The sequence below is a fragment of the Poecilia formosa genome, unplaced genomic scaffold (assembly GCF_000485575.1).
Source record: "Poecilia formosa unplaced genomic scaffold, Poecilia_formosa-5.1.2 Scaffold112, whole genome shotgun sequence".
NCBI classification, from domain to species: domain Eukaryota; kingdom Metazoa; phylum Chordata; class Actinopteri; order Cyprinodontiformes; family Poeciliidae; genus Poecilia; species Poecilia formosa.
In genome coordinates, this window is record NW_006800051.1 from 254946 (window position 1) to 276354 (window position 21409).

At 38.9% G+C, this 21409-nt stretch overlaps 1 protein-coding gene across 3 annotated transcripts in view; it reads left to right on the forward strand.

The window, feature by feature from the left end:
- The window catches only part of pvrl2l (PVR cell adhesion molecule related 2 like), a 311115-nt gene that overhangs the window by 131016 nt on the left and 158690 nt on the right, over window positions 1-21409 (forward strand). For all 3 annotated transcript variants that reach the window (XM_007559979.2, XM_007559980.2, XM_007559982.2), the window contains exons 2-3: window positions 9882-9994; window positions 16194-16437. In XM_007559979.2, the coding sequence (XP_007560041.1) occupies window positions 9882-9994; window positions 16194-16437 (357 nt within the window). The remainder of the gene's footprint in view (window positions 1-9881; window positions 9995-16193; window positions 16438-21409) is intronic.

Below are 21409 nucleotides of genomic sequence, written 5' to 3' on the forward strand. Positions count from 1 at the left end.
ATAAATATCAAACTCTTTGTTCTGCTGCTGAAAAATCTCTCCATATCTGACGTCAGTGTAGCTGCTGCTCTGTGTGTCTCTGCGTTTCCATTTTCACAGCCTGATCACGACTCATTTAAACTTACTTCATGTCATTCTGGACAAAAACAATCCTTCTGACATAACTTTTTTAAATAAGCATTTTGGATGTCATGTGGAGAGTTATTTTCAGTCCAGCATCATTTAAGGAGCTGGACTTGTTTATTGGTCAACAACCTGTTAGTCTAGTTCGCTGGTTTGAGCCTCCGGTTGTACCTGAGCATCCTAACCTCCATCGCTCCATCTGAGGGCAACGGTCTGGTTTTACTTCCACATGATGTGACACATCTGAAATAGTCTTTTTCAACTTGTATAAATCTGGAGTTTTTGTCCTCAGATCTTAGATATGACGTATATATTTCACTCTGTTAGTATAATTTGAGAAATCTTCAATAAACTAAAGCTTGTGCACCAAATTCTTATTTGTATGTGAAAATCTGACTGCATTTTTACATTTTTTTCATTGTTTCAAACTTTGTGCAACTTTGCCATAACTGTGCTGATGAAGCTGCCACTCACCAGTGTATGCTTGTAGAATAAAGTTGTTTTTAAGAACTGTGCTGCAAACATGGAGCCCATGACATCGTGATTAACCGTGATTATTTCTGTCAGCTCTAACAGGAGTCTGTTGAAGGCTCTCCATGTTAATCTGCCCTTTAGTTTCTAACATTTAGCTCAACTGCACATCTTCCGCCTACTCATTATGAGTAGAATTGCGTTTGTGTGGAGTGTCATGGCCTCAATGTCACTTCTGAAGCTAAATGTGGCAGAATGTCTTCAGTTCTCTCTCTGCATCATCATCAAAAAAAAAAAAAATCTTGATTTAACCTGAAACATCAGAGGTTTTATGTGAAACGCCAATTACTGGTGAATCAGCCTCGAGTTAACAGATCATTTACACGCTGCATCTGCAGGATGGTGTTACTGCTGTTATCATGTGGGTGAGTGAACGCTGTGCATCTATAAAAAAATAAAATAAAAAACATGCAAAGTTTTCAGAAATAGAACCCAGCAGGCTTCCTGTCCATGGAGCACTTTCACAAACAATGCAGAAAGGTTTTATGAAGAGGTTTTATAAACCCACGGGTCGGATGATTTTCTCAGTCCACAGTGGGCTGTGAAACACTTCAGTTCCAGTTGGAAAAAAAAAAAAAATCAACATACCTGAGAGCCAGTGGGTTGTCAGCTGACGACATGGTAACAGAAAAGCCACCCACAGAGTAAACAAACCAATTAGTGGAGCTGCCAGCTGCACATTAACAGAGCGCTGATGTTAAAAGGCTAAACTTTCTTCAGTTTCTCTTCAATCTGATTTAGTTTGTCAAATTTTATGCATTGTTCATGAGATGAAATTGCAGATTACGGTGCAACTGAGATACTTTCTAACTCATCTTAAATTCTCAACTAAAGGTCTTCCTCCTGCATCACCACTCAGCTCTTTGTGTTTTTCCATCGCAGACGCAGCTCATAAAAGAAGCTTTAAAGTCACACTAGGGACAAAATCACACTGAATATTTAACAACAAACCACAGAGATTGCAGGCAATGCTTCCCACTTTGCAATTTTCTCTTTAAAATCTCCCTCGGATGCATTACTAGGTGGTTATAAACTTTACAGGGAAGAGAGTACTAACCAGGGAGGAAGGATAGTCTTGCCTGAATGATCAGTGGAGTTTCCTGACCACAGATCTGAAATATCCCATTTTTGAGACTCCTCTGCTAATCTGATGAGGTCTAAGAGGAATAAGTATTGTTTTCATAAACAATATTCCTTCATTTTGTGCTATAATAAAGAGTTTTAGAGCATTTCATGCATTTTTCTTCAAAACTAATCTGATGTTCCAATTTGTTTTTCCTGGAGCTCATAGGAATCTGTTTTTGAGAAACTGCTTTGCAGTTTAAATGATGACTTTGGTATGTTGATGAAGAGTTAGCAGCTTTTTAGGTTTAATCGTAATTATTCAACCAGTCTGTGTTTTGGGGGGATGAAACATTTGTTTGGAAGAAATTTCCCATCTTGGGTGTTGACTAACACAATGCCAAGAGTAAAAAGATGTGGTTGTTCTGCTTTTATTGGGCTAATTCTCGTTTAATAGGTCTAAACATTAACTTGGAACACAGTTTTACGGATTTGAAATAAAATAATAAAATCAAGCTTGGGGTTCCAAAGCTGAATTGCTGCACCACTAAATTCAAGACAATGACTGAAATTCTTTGCTTTTGTTCAAATGGTTTAAATGATGGTTATTGGGCTCAATTCGAGCTCCATTAGCATCATTGTGGAAATAAAAAAAAAAACTAAAATCCTCACACGTTCACAGATGCCAGGAGCTTTTGACTGCCAGCGAACGCGATGCTTTTCTCTTTTTTTTGACGCAAACCAAAGCCATCGTCGTGACAACTAATCTCCTCTTTCTCCTTCCCCTCCACCTCATTGTTGATCAGTGGCCTGTTCCTGTAAGAGCCGCGGCAAAATGCGATGATTATGAGCTGTCAAATGCCAATTACCGGTAATTCATCTCTGCAGTGAGGGGTAGATGAGACACTCACTCGACGGCAGCCGTCCTGCAGCTCTTCCTGTCTAATTCATGCCACCTTTGAACAGTTATCTGGATGACATTAATGGGAGATTTGAATGGATGCTGGTCTGTTTATAGCCTGTTCCTTGTGTGGAATACGTCAAAGCTTTGTGGTCTTCTGTTTCCAGGATTACATTTCAAAATGAAGATGAATTAAATGCATCACCAGATAATCATGTAAGGGATATTTTTACACCAACAGTGGAGTGGATGGCTTCCTGTGTGTGAAGGTCAGAAATAATCTGCAGAGCATCTTGCCAGAGTTAAGTTTGTCACCTGAATCTTCGCTTTCATCCCCCCCCCCACTCTCACCTGAAACACTTTTATTCTCCTAAAGATGAGCCACACAACCCCTGGGATCAGCGACCAAAACGTTCTAACAGCACACTCATACTGATGGCCTGGAGCTCTGTTTAAACCTGATTGCCTGACGCTCTCCACAGCTGTTTCTCGGTGCCACGTAGTCGTCAGCCTGCAGTTACTCCTGACTGGTAAAAAGCTGCTGGATAGAGATATGATGGAGTCAAATGATTGCACGGCTAACCCCCGTGTAGCGGGCCATTCTGCCGAGGCAGACGCCGTTTTACTGCTGGATGAACACAGAGATGTGATGGGAGGAAAAGTAGCCAATCCTGCCACTATTGAAACTGAAATGGTCTTTTCTTTTAGCTGAACAACCAACTACCAATTACTTCTCAGGCGTCATAGTGGCTGAAAAAGCATATTAGATGGGAAAACATGCGTTTCTCATCCGGACCTTTTTAAGCCACAGTGTCGTTTTAGAAATTTTCAGATTGTGCCACAAACGTTAAAGCATTTTTGTGGGATTTTAAACACAGTGATGCATAACCGGACTGATAGAAAAACAATAAAGGTATTTCATTTAAAAAACAGAAAAGTGATATGTTTAGACATATTCAATAAATTAGAACATTATTAGAAAGCTCATCTATTTCAGTAACTCCATCACTAAGTGAAACACAGACAGATTAATTCCACACACGCTGATGTTTTTAAGCCTTTTTCTCTGTTAATTATGATTTCTGCTTGCAGCTAATGAAAACACGACATGATTAGAATGTTACATCACCCCAATGAAAAGCACATTTTAAATTCAGAAATATGGACTTAATGGAAACAATGTTTATACATATTCAGATTTATTCAATATGTCTCTATATTCAGTCCCATTTTACGCTAATGCACATAATTAAAGTCACCTTATTGGTGACTAAATTTGTGTAATTAAATCTCATAACTCCAACTGTTTTGTGATGACAACAGATGCTTTTTAAACATTAGTGAATATTTTTTTGCATGTTTGTGTGACATTATCACAAAACTTTAAATCTAATAAATCCCTACAATCCCTGAAGCAAAGAGGAGGGAGTGTCATACTGTGGGACCACATGAGTGAAGAGTTGACGCTCTGAACTGTATCCATGGCAACCCGAATGCCTGAGGATACAGCAGAATGAAAACTCCTAAATGCTTCTGCAGAAGCTTGGCAGAAGAGCAACACTGCACTCTGATAACCAACTGAAGCACGCTGCCAAAATTCACACAAGAGTTTCTGAAGAGAGAAAAAATCTGGCCGAGAATGTTGCCTGAATGGAATCCAGCTGAACACCTTTGGGCGTTTTTGTGGAGATAGTTGCAGCTGAACAGCAAAATCCATGAAACAAAAAGAAGTGAAGCGGAAGAAATATTTCAGCACAGGGTCCCTGGATGGAGGCTTTTTTTCTCCACAAATCTGATGCAATTAGTTAGAGGAACAAATTAAAATCCTTTGAAATTCTGAGTCCATGTCACACTGCCTGCTGTAGCTTCAGTTTGAGCCGTTAAATCCAGATATTTATTCCTTTCTGTCATTTGACAGCTGCTGGAAATCACCCCGATACAATCTGACACATGTGACATGGTGACAGGCTGACAGCGGGGAAAAAACCCTCCAAAACAAAACAGCTGTGCATCATTGCCTTCTATTAGTACGTGATTTGGATGTTAATGTGGATGAGTGAGCACCCCATCAGCATATTCCTCCTGTTTACACTGCACGCCGTCTACACGGGGAAGCGCCGCATAAACAGGCAAATGCCACAAGCCTCTAAATGTCAATTAAGTGTGATTCATCTCTCCAGAGCGCAGAGGCAGGCAGAGTATGGCCATTCATTTAACCGCCTCCCCTCTTCGACTTTCCACTCCGTGTAGCTGAAGCAACGGTAGAATGGGAGGCAAATTGTGGGATCATTGGGGTTATAATGGAAAGGATGGAATAGATAAGGTTTATTGAGGTGCATTGACACCAATTTCCCCAACAGCTCGTCGTGCATATGTTTAACCTTCTTTCTGAAAAGCATAAAGGCAACCAGTGATTTCATTTGACAAAGATCCTTCTTCCAATAATTGTCTTTGTTGAATTACAGACTTCGATTGTTAAAGCTGGATGACGACAGCCACTGGCTTCGTGCTGAGAGGAAAAGCAAAGAAGTTTCCATCTAGAGTTCTGCATGACAACCATAAAGAGTCTGTCAAATGTATATTTGGGACATGTATGAGTAATGTTTGTCATTGATATGGGCTCTGTTGATTTTTATTGTGTAGACTTGGTTCAGTCGGGGACCAAATTTGCAACATTTATTCCATTTTCAGTTGCTGCGGTTTATTTTTTTAAATGGAATCTAAGTTTAGTGATAGTAGGATTTCTTTTTCATCGTTGGTAAAAGAACCCAAGCCATTTTTCTCTCTGGCACTAGACTTTCCCATTTCTTTTGGTTGTTTTTACCCAATTCTCTGCGCTATCATTCTTTTCCTAATTTTGGAGCAGTCTCCGGTCCGCTTGGCATTCACATATGCATTCAAACCGCGCCAGTGTTCACTTCAACCAAGCTGAGGCAGAGGTTTGTAGAACATCAGAGTTCAATTACAAATTCACACCTGATGTGCTGAAGCTTTATCAGTCTATCTGGTCTGCTGTAGTGAAGAGTGCTGAGCCTGAAGCTGTTTCAACTCTACCTTATGGTCAAAAGATAGAAATTATGTTTGAAAGATGGAGAACTAGATCAGCTGCTGTCCGGAGATCCCTGAGAACGGCGAGTCCAGCGGCTCAAATTACCCGGAAAGACAGGGAGCTGGAGCAGCCAACACAGTCTTTCTTTCTCTGTGGGCATCATCTCAAATTACGTGCACAACCTGTAACGATGTGGTAAGACATGCATTTTAAATCTGGCTATGTTAAAACAAGTCTAGTCCAGGACTCAGATCTTTTTTTCTGTATTCGGCTTTGCAAATGTTATGCCCTCATTTCTTACCGAAGCATTTCCATACGGGCCATTTGAACCCTTCACTTTATTCATTTTCAATCCCAAATGTCCAGGAAATGCATTTTATTAAATGATAATTTTTCAGAGAAAACAAGTGACATTTTGCATCTCTTTAGTAAGAACAATGTTTTACAGCTGGTTGGTATGAATGCATAAATAATAGAAAACCTCTCTATCCTGATCTTGTTCTGGGGTTTAGTTTGAGGAACTTAATCGTCTCTTTCCACCTTTTAACTCTCATCCCTTTCTGCTTCTTCTTTTTGACCGTTTTCAACTACACTTCCTGTCTCTCCACCCCTGAGTCTTCTCTGCCTTAGTCATAACTTTAAGCCCTTTACATTAATAAATCTTTGTCCTCACTTTCTTTCTGCGCTGTTATTTTATTCTGTTGCATTTATCAGTCTCTGTAATTTCCTTCCTTCCAGCTTCTTTTACACTTTTCCTGACTTTTTACTCCTTAATTCTTTTCAATATTTAATATCATGCTGCTTTATTTCTCTCCATCTTTTCCCGACGTTACAGCACATTTTCTCTTATTATTTTTTGCTATAAATACATTTTTGACATCTTCAAATAATCTAAAAGTTCGTGCCTGTTTTTGTGTTTCTGGTGTGTGTGGATGTTCATATCAGTTTAATGGGATTAGCAGGATTTATGTTGATGAGTTAATTGAGAGGAAAGAGGAAATATAAAAAGCTGATGCAATCTCGGTTCTTTGTGTAAAACCTGGTTAAAAAGTGAAGGTTTGATTTTATGTGTTTGTCTGAATTACATGGAAGTGGGAGCCTTATTGCCCCCTCAGGGTAAAGACTGAGCTTCAGAGTCTGAGTCTGTCTCATCTACTGACATTACAGTGAAGATGCTCTGATTTATTCATGCAGCAACACCACTAAGCATGCATATGACTTCACGGTGAAAAAAAAATCCTCATTCTTCCACGTATTTGTAGTCATGCGGCTACATGCATGCTGTAAATCCAGCGTAACCCGGCATCGCCTGAGGCACACGTGCACACTTCTTCTATTTTCTTTGTGTGTGTGACTGTGTTTTACAGCTGATTTGCCGCCTAAATCCTCCCCGGCCCGTTCACCTCCATGCAGCTGCTTGTAACTTATTGTCCTAATCAATCCCTCGCACACTAAGAGGCTTTTTCAGCAGAACCACCCGGGGTTAGCGAGCAGTTAGCGAGCGCTTATCCCCTTTTCTTGCAGGGAGAGTGAGAGGGCCGGCTCCGAGCAATAATTTTATCTTTATAGGCCCAGAGGCAGGCTGAGAGGGGAGCTGCAGGAGAGGAGACCCTGGTTGGATTTGATACTGGGTCTGCAGAGGGTTGGTGGCGGGGAGTGCAGATCTCCGCATGAGGTCAGAGAAGCAGGGGGAAACAGAAAGTAGGCATCCAGAGTTACAGTAGAAGTTACTGAAGTGAGAAACAAAAAAAGGGATTTGACTGTCATCCCCAAACTATGAAAACCTCCTCAGAAAATGTGGCTTTTATTCTCCCAGATGCTGGCAGATTGTTGGACCGGATCACACACACAAAGGATTACAACTTCTCTGTTTTCCCCTCTTGTTCCTCCTCTTTCTTTCTGCTTTTCTTTCATTTTCTCTTTGAGTCACTTTCTTTCTTCCTCTCCTAATTTAAAGTGTAACAAGTTCATTATGGTGCATTAATCTTAGGAAGTACACACAGTGTGTTTCTGCAACATGTGCCATTTCTGAACAAAGGGCAGAGGCAGCAATTAGTTTTGCTGGTTAGAAACTTCCTGATGAGGATTAATTCATAAAATGATGAGCTATTGTTTAAAGCCAGCAACAGTTAATGTCAGATTATGATGAATTTATTTAGCACAAGGTAGAAACACAGAAAAGAAGCATTAAATGTGATTGTTGGTACTTTGTTTTCGCAGAATTTGGCTGAATATTCACAGAACTTTGTTTCCTTTCTGCATTCAGATCTTTCGATGATCCTCTACATCAGCTTTATTTTGTAATTCTGTCAGGAAATGTCAACTTCAGACACTAAAAGCAACTTAGGCTGACTTTAACAAATTAAATTTGGTTTCCCAGGAGAACTGTGATGCTGTTCTATTTTTTTACAAACTCAAATTTATAAACTGATGGAAATCGTAAACTAAGAAGACATTTTGAGTATTTGCATTTTACGCTGACGGGTCATAACCAGCTTGAAAGCGGAGGTTTAAAATATGTATATTAAGAAAACAAAGTGTAAACAGAGAGAAAACTAGAGAAATAGATAATTAGTTAGCTAAATTACGGCTTCATCTCAATTTTTAGCAATAAGAGCATAATATGCAGATTGTTTGTAAGATAAGTATTTCGGCACTCTGAGCTCCAGTAGGTGGCGGTACTGTACACTAAAGGGTTGTTTGCCAACCGCCATTAATAAAAGAAGAAGACATGCTGCGCTGTCAATCATTTGTTGCTGTCCTCGTTAATGACAGCTGACTGTGTGCTAAAGAGCCTTTCTCTCTTGTTTTGCTCTCCAATAATGTGAAGGATTGTTCTTAGATTAATTTCAAAGAGTTTGTCGTTTGAAGAAGCCAGAGGTTTTTTTCTTCAGTGGTCTTACAAAGTCTTCTTGCTTGCTTCCAACGTGTGACGAGGTTTGTCTAATTAAACTTCCCTGATTCTGTGCTTGATAAGTTTATACTCGGCTCATCTCTAACATGTTTTTCGGTCTTTAGTGAAAAGTACTGCCACTGTGTCGACACTGGCTTTGTTTAGCAAACACTGTTGATGAGGTCACCTGACCTGCGCATGCGCTGATGGATAAATATGCTGGGGCTGACTATTTAGTGGAGCATAGTGCTGAAGCTTGGTGTTTCTGTCGGCTTGCTTCTGTCGGACATTTTAGATAAAGTCCGATCAAATCCAATAGATTTTGGTTTATATCGGACCAATTTCCGATATCAATACTGGATCGAAACATCCCCAGTTACTTCCTGATGGCAGAGCAAGGATCTATCCATGGACAGCTATGGATAGATAGCTGTCCATAGCTATCTATCTCCAAGATCAGGAGGTTGGAATAAAAATTCCTGTTGTAAAGCAAAAGATGGCCTAGTTCAGGAAGACATATGCAGATTGACCCAAATTTCTCGATTCTGAAGCCCAATAACCAGAAGATGACATCTGCAAGAGAAGAGCTTAGAGAAAAGAATATGCATCTCCAAAGTCCAAAGATTTGAAAAGTGGGATGAAGTTTGATTTTCTGACAAAAAAAAACAAACTGTAATCTGAATGTTTCTGATGGGGGATTCCTCTGGAGATCCGTCATGATCTGGAACTTTTCCTTCAGTCACACAACGGAGCTGCATGTTAATCAAGGGAATCATTTCTCTCCAGTTTTCAGGTTTTGATGGTGTTTCTGCTCAAATTTAAGCACAAGTGATACATTTTCAACCTTTTTTCTAAACTTGCTCATTAAAACCAGATCCTGCCGAGCTCTGAGACTCTGTTTGACTTCTTGTCTTGCTGCTCCCTTTAAGTTCAAGGAGGACGACTTCCCTGTTTGTTTTCTGTGGAGCTACCTAGGTCCATTTGCCCGGTGCTGCTCAGCAGAACTTTTCCTGCGTGGGGTTATAAGCTGATTTTGCTTTTCCATCAAAAGCAGAACATTCCCAAGCGGCGTGGCGTTCCTGGAGGCTCGCCCCCTAGCGCCAGCCCCCTGTGGGTGATTTTTACTGTAATAAGCAGGTGTTGAGATGAAAAAAACTGGCTGAGATGCTCCCCGAGGCTTGTTACCAAACATTTTTATCTCTAATTAAGTTATAGCTCCAGACGTACGCTATATTCGTAGTCTGCTAGTCATTTTGAAATGGTTAAAAATTGAATTTAGAGGAATTTTGCAAATCCTGATTTTCCCTTTTCTCTTGCTGCAGGTGTCGTTGCTCAGAAAGTGCGAGTGGAGGAAGAGTTGGAGGCATATCCCACAGAATCTGTCGATCTGCGCTGTGAATTCGTCGATGGAGGGAGTTTAACCAAGCTCACACAGGTTGGCACAAAAACCAACACTGTTTTGATTAGCTTTGAAAGCTTTGGCTTTGATGACTTTCTAAAGGTTAGAAGGAGAGAGCACTGGATTATTTTGGGGCCAAGATTCCTCCATCTCCCAAAAACTTTCAAAGAATCAACAATAAACATGTTTTTCTGAAAGGAGATCGACGTTCTGTTGAAAAGAGTTTCTTTTTATAGAGGTAAAGAGCAGATTTTTGTGGAAACCTGAGCAGCCTCCACAGCAGAATAAAAGCTGGCTCTAAGAGGCTCCATCAACAGATGGGTGGGGGATGAAGCACCAGAGGATGAGTGGAAAACATACTGGTGGATCCCTTTATACAGCAACATCCACACAAAGCAATTTTTCTGTGAATCTAAGCTTTTCTCTAAGGATTTCCAAAAATACTCTTCATTTTATTTTGCACTTTAATGCTATTTAACCTGTAAGTAGTTATTAAAATCATAATTTGCATTCTGCAGTCTTTCCACAAAGTATCAGAGCCTCAGCTACAACTAAGCAAGACTTTTCTGAACATTGATTTGTTTTAACGATTTACACATATTAAACGTGATTCTTTGCTACAAACCTCTAATCATTCTGGGATAGCATCATTTTTCAAGATTTGATTTAAAATGCTTGAATTCAAAACGGAGAATTTCAATAAGACAAGAAAATGGCCCAACAAACACCAGACTGACATTTTTAACTCCCTTGCCTTTAATGACAACCCAGCTTTAATGCAGGTTCAACTCTCCTATCAATGCCGTCCAAAAGGTCGAGTCTGTTTTTGTAAAAATGTGGCAGCTTTTTCAGAGGTTTTGTCATCAGACACTGATGTTGGCCGAGAAGATCTGGCTTGTAGTTTGTTCTTTTTCGTCCCGAAGGTTTTCTTTCTGGACTCTCTGCCTCTCAAGAATCTTTCACATCAGTCTTGCTTGCTCTTTACTTTCTGTGCCGGTGCACAGTGATGTTGGTACAGGAAGGAGACATCCACAAGTTGTTGGCACACAGTTGAAAATTTGAAATTGTTCAGAATGTGTCTCTGTGTAGAGCCAAGCTAATTTAAACCAGATTTATGCTTTGGATTACCAAACGGAAAGGTGTGAGTCATCACTCCAGAGAGCCCATCTTCGCTGATCTAGAATCCAGAGCTCCTCTGCATCCAGTGCTTCGTGTTTGACTTGGATGTTTGTTGAAGCCGTCTGTGGGCCTCACAGGTCAAGATGCTGATTGGAACTCAGCAAATCAGTGATTCAGATGGGCGACCCAAAGCCTTTGGAAAAATAATGTCAAATTAGTAAAGATTTGTAAATTCACTTTGTTTAGATTAAATTATTTACTTTATCAGCATATTACAAATAATCTCATCTTACACGCTGCAAAAACACAATCATAAGTATTTTTGGTCTAGTTTCTGGTGCAAATAACTTTATTTTTCCCTATTTAAAGTGTGCTAACTTACAAGTATCTTTTCACAAGAAATTTGAGCTTGTTTTAGATTAATATTTGTTCATATTGATGGAGGACTGGTTCCACTAACAGATTTTTTCCACTAATAACAAAACATGTTCCCATGATACAAGTGAAATAAGTGGAACTAGTCCTTTTGTTTTTCAAAATTAATATTAAGAAATTAACTTGGAACAAGTTCCTAAACAGTTACTTGTAAGTTTTGTCTTATTTCAAGTGTACTAAGATATTTTCACTAGAAACTTAACTAAAAATACTTGGTAACATTTATTCATACTGTTGACAGTTCAGTCCAATCTAATCTAACAGCAATTCACACAAAGTCAAATTCAGTTTGATAATGATGATGACATCTAAGATTTTTAAAGTCACAGTGTTGCATCCAGAGAAAACCCGGGTACAGTAGAGAGAAATTACTGGTACTGGTTCTGACTCCAGCAGAACCAGTACCAGCCTCTGTATGGGCGGTGCCTCTAACCATTTGAAAAGTTGGACAGAAAAACAACAGAAATGCAGGGAGAACCAGGAGCATCAACCTACCAACTATATGTGGGAAGAAAAACAAAGAGCCTTGCGTTTACTGAACTTTCTGCCTATGTAACAGATTCAACTCGGCAGCAATGTTCTAATGAGCTGCAGACAAGAAATGAGAAGGAAAACCGCAGCCTTTGGCATTGATGTTACAGAATTAAAAAAAAAATCATAGGGAAATAAATGTAATCTAGCAGATGCACTGCAGAGCTTCTGTTCTGCAGCATAAATAAACACGCCCACACCTCCATGGAAAGGTGCCACTAGTTGGTGTTTTGTTCAGGCGTCCTCTTTCTGCTGAGTGAGTCTGTGCATGCATCCACCCCTGCTGCTAAAACAAACAGCTGCTCTGAGCTACAGACAACAAAACGGTGCGACGCGTCTGAGTCTGTTCCACAGGTCAACTAAATAAATGCTTTGGTCAACAAATCATGTTTTACAAACTTTATATTAGGCTATTGGCAGGCTCTGTTATCACGTACAGAAACATCACCGAGTTCTGGAAATAACTTGGCATTATTTATGTCTGTCTTCCATCACAAATTTAAACCTTAAACATCACAGAGTTTAATGGATTTGCATAAAAACATCCAATGTACGATCATTATGAAATTACATACACGATCTCTCATTTCCTAAGTTTATTTTATTTTAGATTAAAAATAATCTAAAGGTACTTTCTATGAAACAGATTTATATCCCAAAATATGTATTTAAATATGTCCAATCCTACATTGAATTCAGTTCAGTATATTCTCAATTTTTGTAGTTATAATGGACCATTATTTACAGGAGCTAGAGATCAAAAATGTCTGCAATTTCCCAGCTGTATTTTATTTAGAATATTTTAGATATGCTCTACAAAAAAACAAAAAAAAAAAACCTGCAAGTAAATTGAAGTTATTTTCTGCACAAAATTCCCCAAATGCTGAACTGTGCATTGGTGTGTTGACAGTGTACAGTGTTCAAAGCTAAGTAGAAAACTGTTTTCTATCTGAGGAGCCCAGGTGGTTATATCAAGTTTTCTCCATTACAAATATGTGCAAAACTTTTTGTTATCCTGCTAATGTTGTAAAATGGTAAGACTTTCGCAATTGCAGTGTTTATTTTAAATTAGAAATGAATTAATATGATACGTGGATAATTCTGCTCACACAGTAACGCGCAATGTCCAAGAAGACCAGTACATACAAAAAGCTCTTATACAAACTGGTGTGATGTAAAAACATGTTTCCATTATAGTTTTTACAGTTAGCCGGAGGAATGCCGTATTATAAAAACTGACATTAACAATCAGATATTAAACATGCAGCTATGTAGAGGTAAACAAAGCAAACTAATTAATTCTGCAGGAGCTGTGATGGTTTTCGCCACTTCCTGCCCATTTCCAGTACATTTCATAGAATACATAAACCCCCACATAAATGAGCTGTTTGCTAGTTCAGTTGGATCTTTAGGGATCTGTTGCCCTCAGGCTGCTGGTTGGAATCAATAGGTAATTTGCTCACATATACAAAATCTGAAATTGCACATGGATTTATTAGTCCTGTGTTTTATTTTCACTGCAATCAACAACTGAACAGGGAGTCTCATCTCCTAATTTGAGATGATATGTGGCGTAGAGTCTGCATCCCTGTCTGTATCCCCCTCTGTTTCTGCGTTATTTTCCCCCTCAGATGTCATTCGTTTAGATGTTTGCTAAATGTGTATTGATGAGCTGTATTCCCTCTCCTTCCTGGACTCCCACTTTAGCCAATATTCGGCTGTCTCTTTGAAAACAGCAGAGAAAAATGAAATCAATGTGGGAAAGCATCACAGTGTTCTCCCTCAGGGCAGAGTCTCTGCAGATATCGATATTTGTCACAATCAGAAATCTCACAAAGAAAAGCTTATAATGGTCCTTGAGAGGGAATCTGTAAGTAAAGCAAATCTTTCATTCAGTCCCGTAAAAGATTTATGTCCCCTTACCCAAAGTGTTTTTTTTTTTTCTTTTTTACCACTTTGGCTAATTTTGGTGCATCTCAGTAACTTGAGTGTCATCAAAAATGTATCTATTTAAGTCATTTCTTTAAAAAAAATCCCTAAAATTTCCAAAGTTGTACTGCAATGAACTGAATGTGGAGGATATGTGGCAGGAATAGAAATCTAAAAAAGGATCAGTAAAGCTATGAGATACATTTAGAAGAAGATGTCAGTGAATACATGTCAGGTTCTTGGTGTGAAAGTCCCAAACACACCATCATTACAGTTCTTTGATCAGATTCAATGTTTCTATGGATGGGAAATTTGCTGCTTTCACCAAGTTGGATTGTTCTTTATAGAATAATCCAAATGGGACAGTTAAAGTCCTCTCCCTTGAAGAATCCAAGCAGCTGACAGATGATTGAAGGTTGTCCTGTAGAGCAATCCAATCCAGATATTTTGTGTAGAGACTTATTAGGCTTATTCCAGCCAATAAATGCAATTCCAATCCTCGAGTGCCACTGTTCTGCAACTTTTCCTCTCTGCTTCAACACACCTGAATCAAACGAATAATTAATGACCAGGCCTTAGCAAAACCTGCTGACATGGAAAGAATGTAATTCAGCCTTTTGATTGAAGTGTGTTGGAGCAGGACGCATCCAAAAGTTGCAGGAGAGTCAAACCTGAGGGTTGGAGTCGCAGACTCTGGATCTAGTCTTATACGTTATGCTAAAACAGAGAGATTGTGAGCTAATATTAAAATAGCTCATTGCCTACTTTTGTCTTTCTCTCAAATGAGGTCAGATCCTCATATTAGAATTAAAAAATACTCTTTAATTCCAATATTTCCATGTTTTACTTCTCAGATTTCTGTAAAAATTTGCCCATTAAAACTTGCTGTCACCTTACACAAGTCCTAATTCTGTCTGAACACTTCAGCTGATAACAGTTTCACCTTCATATTTTAAAAGCACCTGAACTTCTGTTTGCTCCTGTACTGAACCGAGATTCAAAGTTAGAAGTTATTTATGAGGTGGCTACATCAACGCTAAATAATTATTGAGCCTTGACTTCTGATATTTGAAGCAGAGGCATACATTTTCAATGACGCCTCTCTGAGGACTTGATTTATTTATTTACAGATATTTTTATTTACAGTAGCTGGAACTTTGCCCTCATGTGAAAACACACAGAGACAATGAAACACAGCAGTCACCAAGCGCTTACCTATAAGGGTCACTTGTCATTTCTGCTTAAAGAGGCTAAAGTTTGTCCTGAAGCCATTAAGTTCAAAGTTCTTGAAAAATGCAGCACCACTCTTTATTGTGTTCTGTTTACTGTTTGCACACAATTTCAAATGTAACTGTTGTAAATGTTCCCATTTCATCTCCATGAATCCATGTAGACTTTCTGTTCCGTATCAAGGTGCAGATGGAAAGGCAGGTTTGGTAAGTCTTTCTGATTACATGTTCAGCTGACTGGATAAGTAAGCCATTCAGTGTATTTTAGTGGGAAATGTGTCGCTTTAAGCGAAGCCACTTGATGGTTATAAAGTAGCAGCTAAGAGCCTTTTACTCTCCACCTCCTACACATGTAAACATAAATCATTGGATTCTCTGACGTCGGCTGTCCACGCTGTGAAACCGACTCTGATCTGCACTCTATCAACCTCCTCTGCATCAAAATAACAATGAATGTAGTTAAAACTGTAATAATAAACCGTAAAATGGCAAAATGTTAATTTAGCAGCAGAGGTGGTTGAGGGTGATTCTTCCTTTTTTATCATCCATTTACATTTCTTGTTAATGTAACATTTTCGTTTCACAGTTTAGTAAAACTGATATTTTTAATCAAGGTTTCTATAAATCTGTTTATCTGGGTAATTGGTCTATCAAATTCAATTTAGTCACTGAATAAAATGTTTCGTTTTAAATGTGGTTCAGTTGTGTTGTCCTTGTTCTCCAAACAAACCCGAAAAGGCCTGTTGGCATTTTTTATTTATTGATATTTAATTATGTAAAACAAATTTAAGTCATAAAACTGTGTTTTATGACTTAAAACACAGTTTAAGTCATAAACTTAAACACAGTTTAAGTTTATGACTTAAACTGTGTTTTAAGTCATAAACTGACTATGCAAAATAAAAGTATTTTGTATACTTTTATTCTCACTCCATTGCCTTGAATTAGCTCATTAATGTTCCAGTGTTTATTAAAACACTCTGCTCTCCCAGGTATCGTGGATATGGGAACCTGTTGATGGCCAAAGGGACAACATTGCCGTGTACCACCCCACCTATGGGCAGAGTTTTCCCAACGTGGCCTTTAAGGATCGAGTTATTTTTCTCCAAAACAACCTGAGGATCCCGTCCATAAGGATTAAAGACCTGCGCATGTCCGATGCCGGGCGCTACACCTGCGAGTACGCTACGTACCCATCTGGAAACGAGCAGGGAACCACCACGCTCATAATGCTCGGTGAGTACGCATACCAAACCACAAACAGCTGTTTGTGTCGTTCATTTATGGATAGATATATGCCAGGCCCACATGTGAATGATTAAAGCACCAAAATCCTCCACAGGACTTGTACTTTCTGTCAGCGGAGCTTTGGAGAGGCTTTGAAAAACTTCCTCTTATTGTTCATCTTTCCTCTCCGCCGTCTGATTATCTCTGCGTTTTAAAACAAAACGGTTCCCAACGGACCTGAAGTCTTAGAAGGCTAAAGTTAAGCACTGCCAAATTGTCTCTGGGTTTATCCTGATAACATGCTGCATAAAATATAAGGATTTCCTGGAAATACTCTTGATTTGACTCCTGGGGTTTCTCCAACTCGCTTTCAGACTGTGAAGGAAGACTCTCAGGTAATTTGGGTAAATGTGTTGATCTGATATGATCAGAGGGTAATTTGGAAGATGAGATGACCTGCAGGTGTTTTATTACAGAACTTCCTACTGTATCACTTACACGTGTTATATGAAGACTGCATAGATTTAGCTTCACCAGCATTTTGTCTTCCTCCTCCTGCCCAGATATTTAAAATGGATGTTTTGTAATTAGTTTTTGACTGAAGCATATGTATTCCTTCTGTATTTGGTGCAGTTTGTTAAAAATTACAACTTGCAGCATGTTGGAAATAAATGTTTCTGTAGCCTTTTCTATTACACAGAGATGCAAGCTCTCTTTTTAAAGGAAGAGAACAAAGATTAAAAATAAAACATAATTTTTTATGAACCTGTTCTCTACTTTAAAACCCAAATATGACAGCAAAACAAACAATTAAAGATAAAAAAGCAATAGATGTTCTGGCACGGTGAAACCTTTTCATGCACGCTGGGAGCTGCCTTTACTACATTTCATCCACCAATCAGGCTCAACATTATGGCCACCTGCCTAATGTTGCTTCGGTCGCCGTTCTGCTGCCAAAACAGCCCAAACCTGTTGAGGCGTGGAAGCCTGTGGACCCCCGAAGGTGTACTGCAGTATCTGGCACCAGGATGTTAGCTGCAGAACCTTCTGCTGCGGTCCAAACAATTAAGGCAGTAAATTACAATGACAATGGATACAATGCCACTGCTTCCCATGATGCTCTACCCAGGACCCTAATGCGACGCCATCTTGAAAGTAAACCACCACCATGCTTGTATTTTTAAATTAGCTAATTTGTCCAGTCAGTTGCAAAAGCTTTTTGTTTAAAATAACTCTACAAAACGTAAAAAAGACTGGATTTTATTTATGGGAAGTTTTTATTCACTAATGCACATCTACTAAACAACTAGCTATAACTATTTTTCACTTTGGGAATGGGAACACATTCTCACTCCTAAAGAATCACCTGAGTGTTGCTGCTGCCGCTGTCGTTTGGTGTTTGTTGAATGAGAACAGAACCTTTTTGTAGGTTCTGTTAAGGTAGGAAAACTATTACCTCCAAACATGTAACAGAGTTTAAGATCAAATTTAATATGCAACAATCTCTTTACCTTTAATAGACCATAATCCATAATTAGCTGTTTGCTATTTGTCATATTACCTGTAGTATTGTCAGTTGCAGTAATAAACAAGATTTAATAATGACTCATTGAGAATTAATGTATAACTAATATGAATAAGTGGAAGTTAGTTGATGGTTAATTTGTGTTTCTGAAACTAAAGTGCTACAGTTTGATAGCCAAAACCAATATTTATCTTGTTTGAATTTTTAATACAAGTGTAATAAAATTATCATGTTGATTTAATAATAATAAAAAAATCTTCCTTAATAAGTGATGAGAAGTTGGATTCAGTCCCCCTTCCTGATTATGTATATAATACTCTAACAGGAAGCAAGTTTCTGTAGGCGACCATCTGCTCCAACATGACAGGAAACCGACAAGAACCAGGACAGAAACCCAACAGGAGAGATTAATGATGAGCACAAAGCAGCAGAGCAGGAACTCCTGCTAGAACTGGAACGAATGACAAAATGGCACGAGACGTCCAACGGTTTATAGCTAACGGGACGGTTCAGGGACAGAACAGACAAGTTCCATTATAGTAGAGGGAACAACTGTGACCTGGTGATGGATACTTTAAAGACTGAAAATATGAGGGGTTTTTTTTTATTTTGCACAATTTCAAAACCTTCAGTGCCTTAAAAATTAAATTTATGAAAGCAAATGTAGCGTATTTGAATACTTAAAGTGAACAATATGTGTTGAGGAGCAAAGTCTAAGATGCCAAGTGCTTGTTCAGTGTTCACTTTTACCCTCTGCATTGTCAGATCTCAGCAGACTGCAAAGCAGCAAACACTTAAAGCCAATAATGGGAGTAGTAGAAAAATGCCACTGAGGCTGGCTGGCGTCTCTGTAGTTTAAACTGAGTGGGTGTTAAAAGGCGACACGTTCTTTTTGTAATCTTAGACGGCTTCTTCTATTTATCCATTTGCCTTGTCCAAAAGAGAGTGATGCCGGAGATTTTTCATCTCCAAAATAATAATAAAAATAAAAACTTAGAAGGCTTCGTGCTTAAATAATAAACTGTTCATTTTGTTGTTTCACTGAAGTGCTGCATGCACACATTAAAAATTAGTCCTGGAAGAACAAGAGCCTCCTACATTCAGCTCTCTGCAGAAACAAACGCTCTAACATAATAGACCCTGGGCTGAATAGACAGAGGAGTTTAATATTCTCTAGATGCCTGATGCTTTTATTCATCCCTCATTCTTCAGGGAGAGATGGGATTTTGAATCCTTGTTTTCTATTTTGTTGGTTTATTTTGCAAGAGAACATATTATTAGTCATTTCTGTCACTGAACCAGTCGGTCAAAAAGCTGTTTTTCTATTGTAAAGACGCAGACAAGAAGATCGTTCCAAACAGGGGCTGTGAATAAATTCTTACCTATTTTTCATATTAAATTCCAGGATATTTTGTCTCCTGCACAAACATCTAATATATTTTTTCCCTCAGTTTATGATATAAATCAGACTAAGCATTTCCTGAATTTTGTCAGCTCGGATTAGAAAAAAAATAATTGCTTGGGGCTAAATTCCAGATAAATTATGGTTTTGTAAGAAGCCTTTATTGTACTTCAGAATTTGACATAATTTTTTTTTCTGTATTTTGTATAATTGGTTTGTAAACCAAATATTTTGGTTATCCTTTAAGTTTTTCATTGTAGTTTCCTGAAACTTTGACCCATTCCTCCTAACAGAACCGCTGTAACCGGGTCAGGTTTGTGCTTTTTCAGCGTTTCCCACAAATTTTGAGGCATTTTCTGCAGGGCTACTAATAATTAGACCCATAGCTTCTCTGTAATGACATATTTAATTGCATCAGACTATTTTTGCTTGCTGATAAATATGAACATTAATCTAGTTACCTTGTCAAAGTGTTCTCTGTAAATCTACTGAGGGCTGCCAGACGGTTGCTGTCCTTCTTTCCTCATTAAAGGTTTAAGACAAAGTGACACGTTTGGTTCACATCCTTGTCTGTTTGTGCAGCATCCGCCATTTTTAAAGTGAAATCAAATAAATAGAAGTGATATTATGTTAGCAGCTGTTTGCATTTTGACCAGCTTTACGGGAGTGTTTAAGTTGTTTTGACGTCTGTCACGGAGCAGTTGGCCGTTTTCTAAAGAGCATTACATCCTATTCAGAGGGTCAGTAGGTCGTAGGGCTATCCGTCCCAGAGAACTAAGTACACAGAAGATGCATTTTTTGTTGTGGTTCTGTAAAAGGAATATGGAGATGTTTCCTGGCTTATGCACAGAAGGATCTGGGCTAAGCCTCCCAACTGCTGTTTCTGTTGGCACCAAGTGGAGGCAGACTGGGAAATACCTGCTGGAAAGCTCAGTTGTCTTTTTGTGTGGATCTGAGGCGGTGCCAAACTCCCTGAGACTGAACCTGGCCCGACTGAAAGCATTTGGCAAACTGAATACCTCGAAGTCACCGGAGAACAGTCATATTCTATCTTCTTGGAAATGCAATCCATATGAGCCAATCACATTAGACCCCACGGCTGCTGGAAGCCAATCATATTACGTTGTATTGGATATTGAACCACGGGCTCCCCGATTGTATCATGACTTATTTTAGTATGAATACATAATCCTAACAGCACTTATTGGTGAGAGCAGCACAGCCAGCCAATCTTGTTAGCTCTTGTTGGAGTGTGAATTTAAAAAAATCTCTGGCGTGGCAGTGATTGATGGCATATCATCTTGGATGGGGACCACACGTAATAAGTAGCAGCCAAATATATTGCATCTTATTGAATTTAGCAAAGCCAGCAAGACAGAAATATGATTGCAGGTGAGGGCGAGTGCAGTACATTAGAGGTCTGGTATATGTGCGTTCATACAGCCGCTGTTTCAGACGAGGATGTTAATGTACATTCAGGTGAATGGAGTGGAGCTGACTTCACTGAGGGGAAAGAAATGGTGTTTTTTCCTGCTGAATTATTTCAGAAGCTATCCTGTTTGGATTTATTTGTTTGGCTTGCTGGTTGAATTTCTTATAAAGCTGTAGTGGCTGAAGGCATTTTTTGGTGTGACAAACGTTCCCCTGAAAACAGAAGCTGTTAGTTATAGTTGCACACAAAATCACAATCTGGTAAATCTGAGCAAACTCATAATGCATAAGAGGTTTTGGGCGCCGATGAGGCATATGAGCACTGAGAGGACGTGATCAGGACTTGAGCAAGTTTGACGATTAACCAAGTTATTATGACTAGACCACTTCACCAAACAAGACTGAGTCATTAAATAAATCCTCCTGTTGTTGAAGACCCACTCAACTAGCTAAATATATTATCAGTAGGGAGACAATGAATAGATGGCACATCAAATGTTGTATCCATTAAAGTCTTGCATCCAGTCCTTTGTGATTGTGATTTTGCACACAATGATATTGCAGTGACTGTTGGACGTTCGACACAATGTAAAGCTCTAGCAGCCATGAGATTTTGCTGCTAT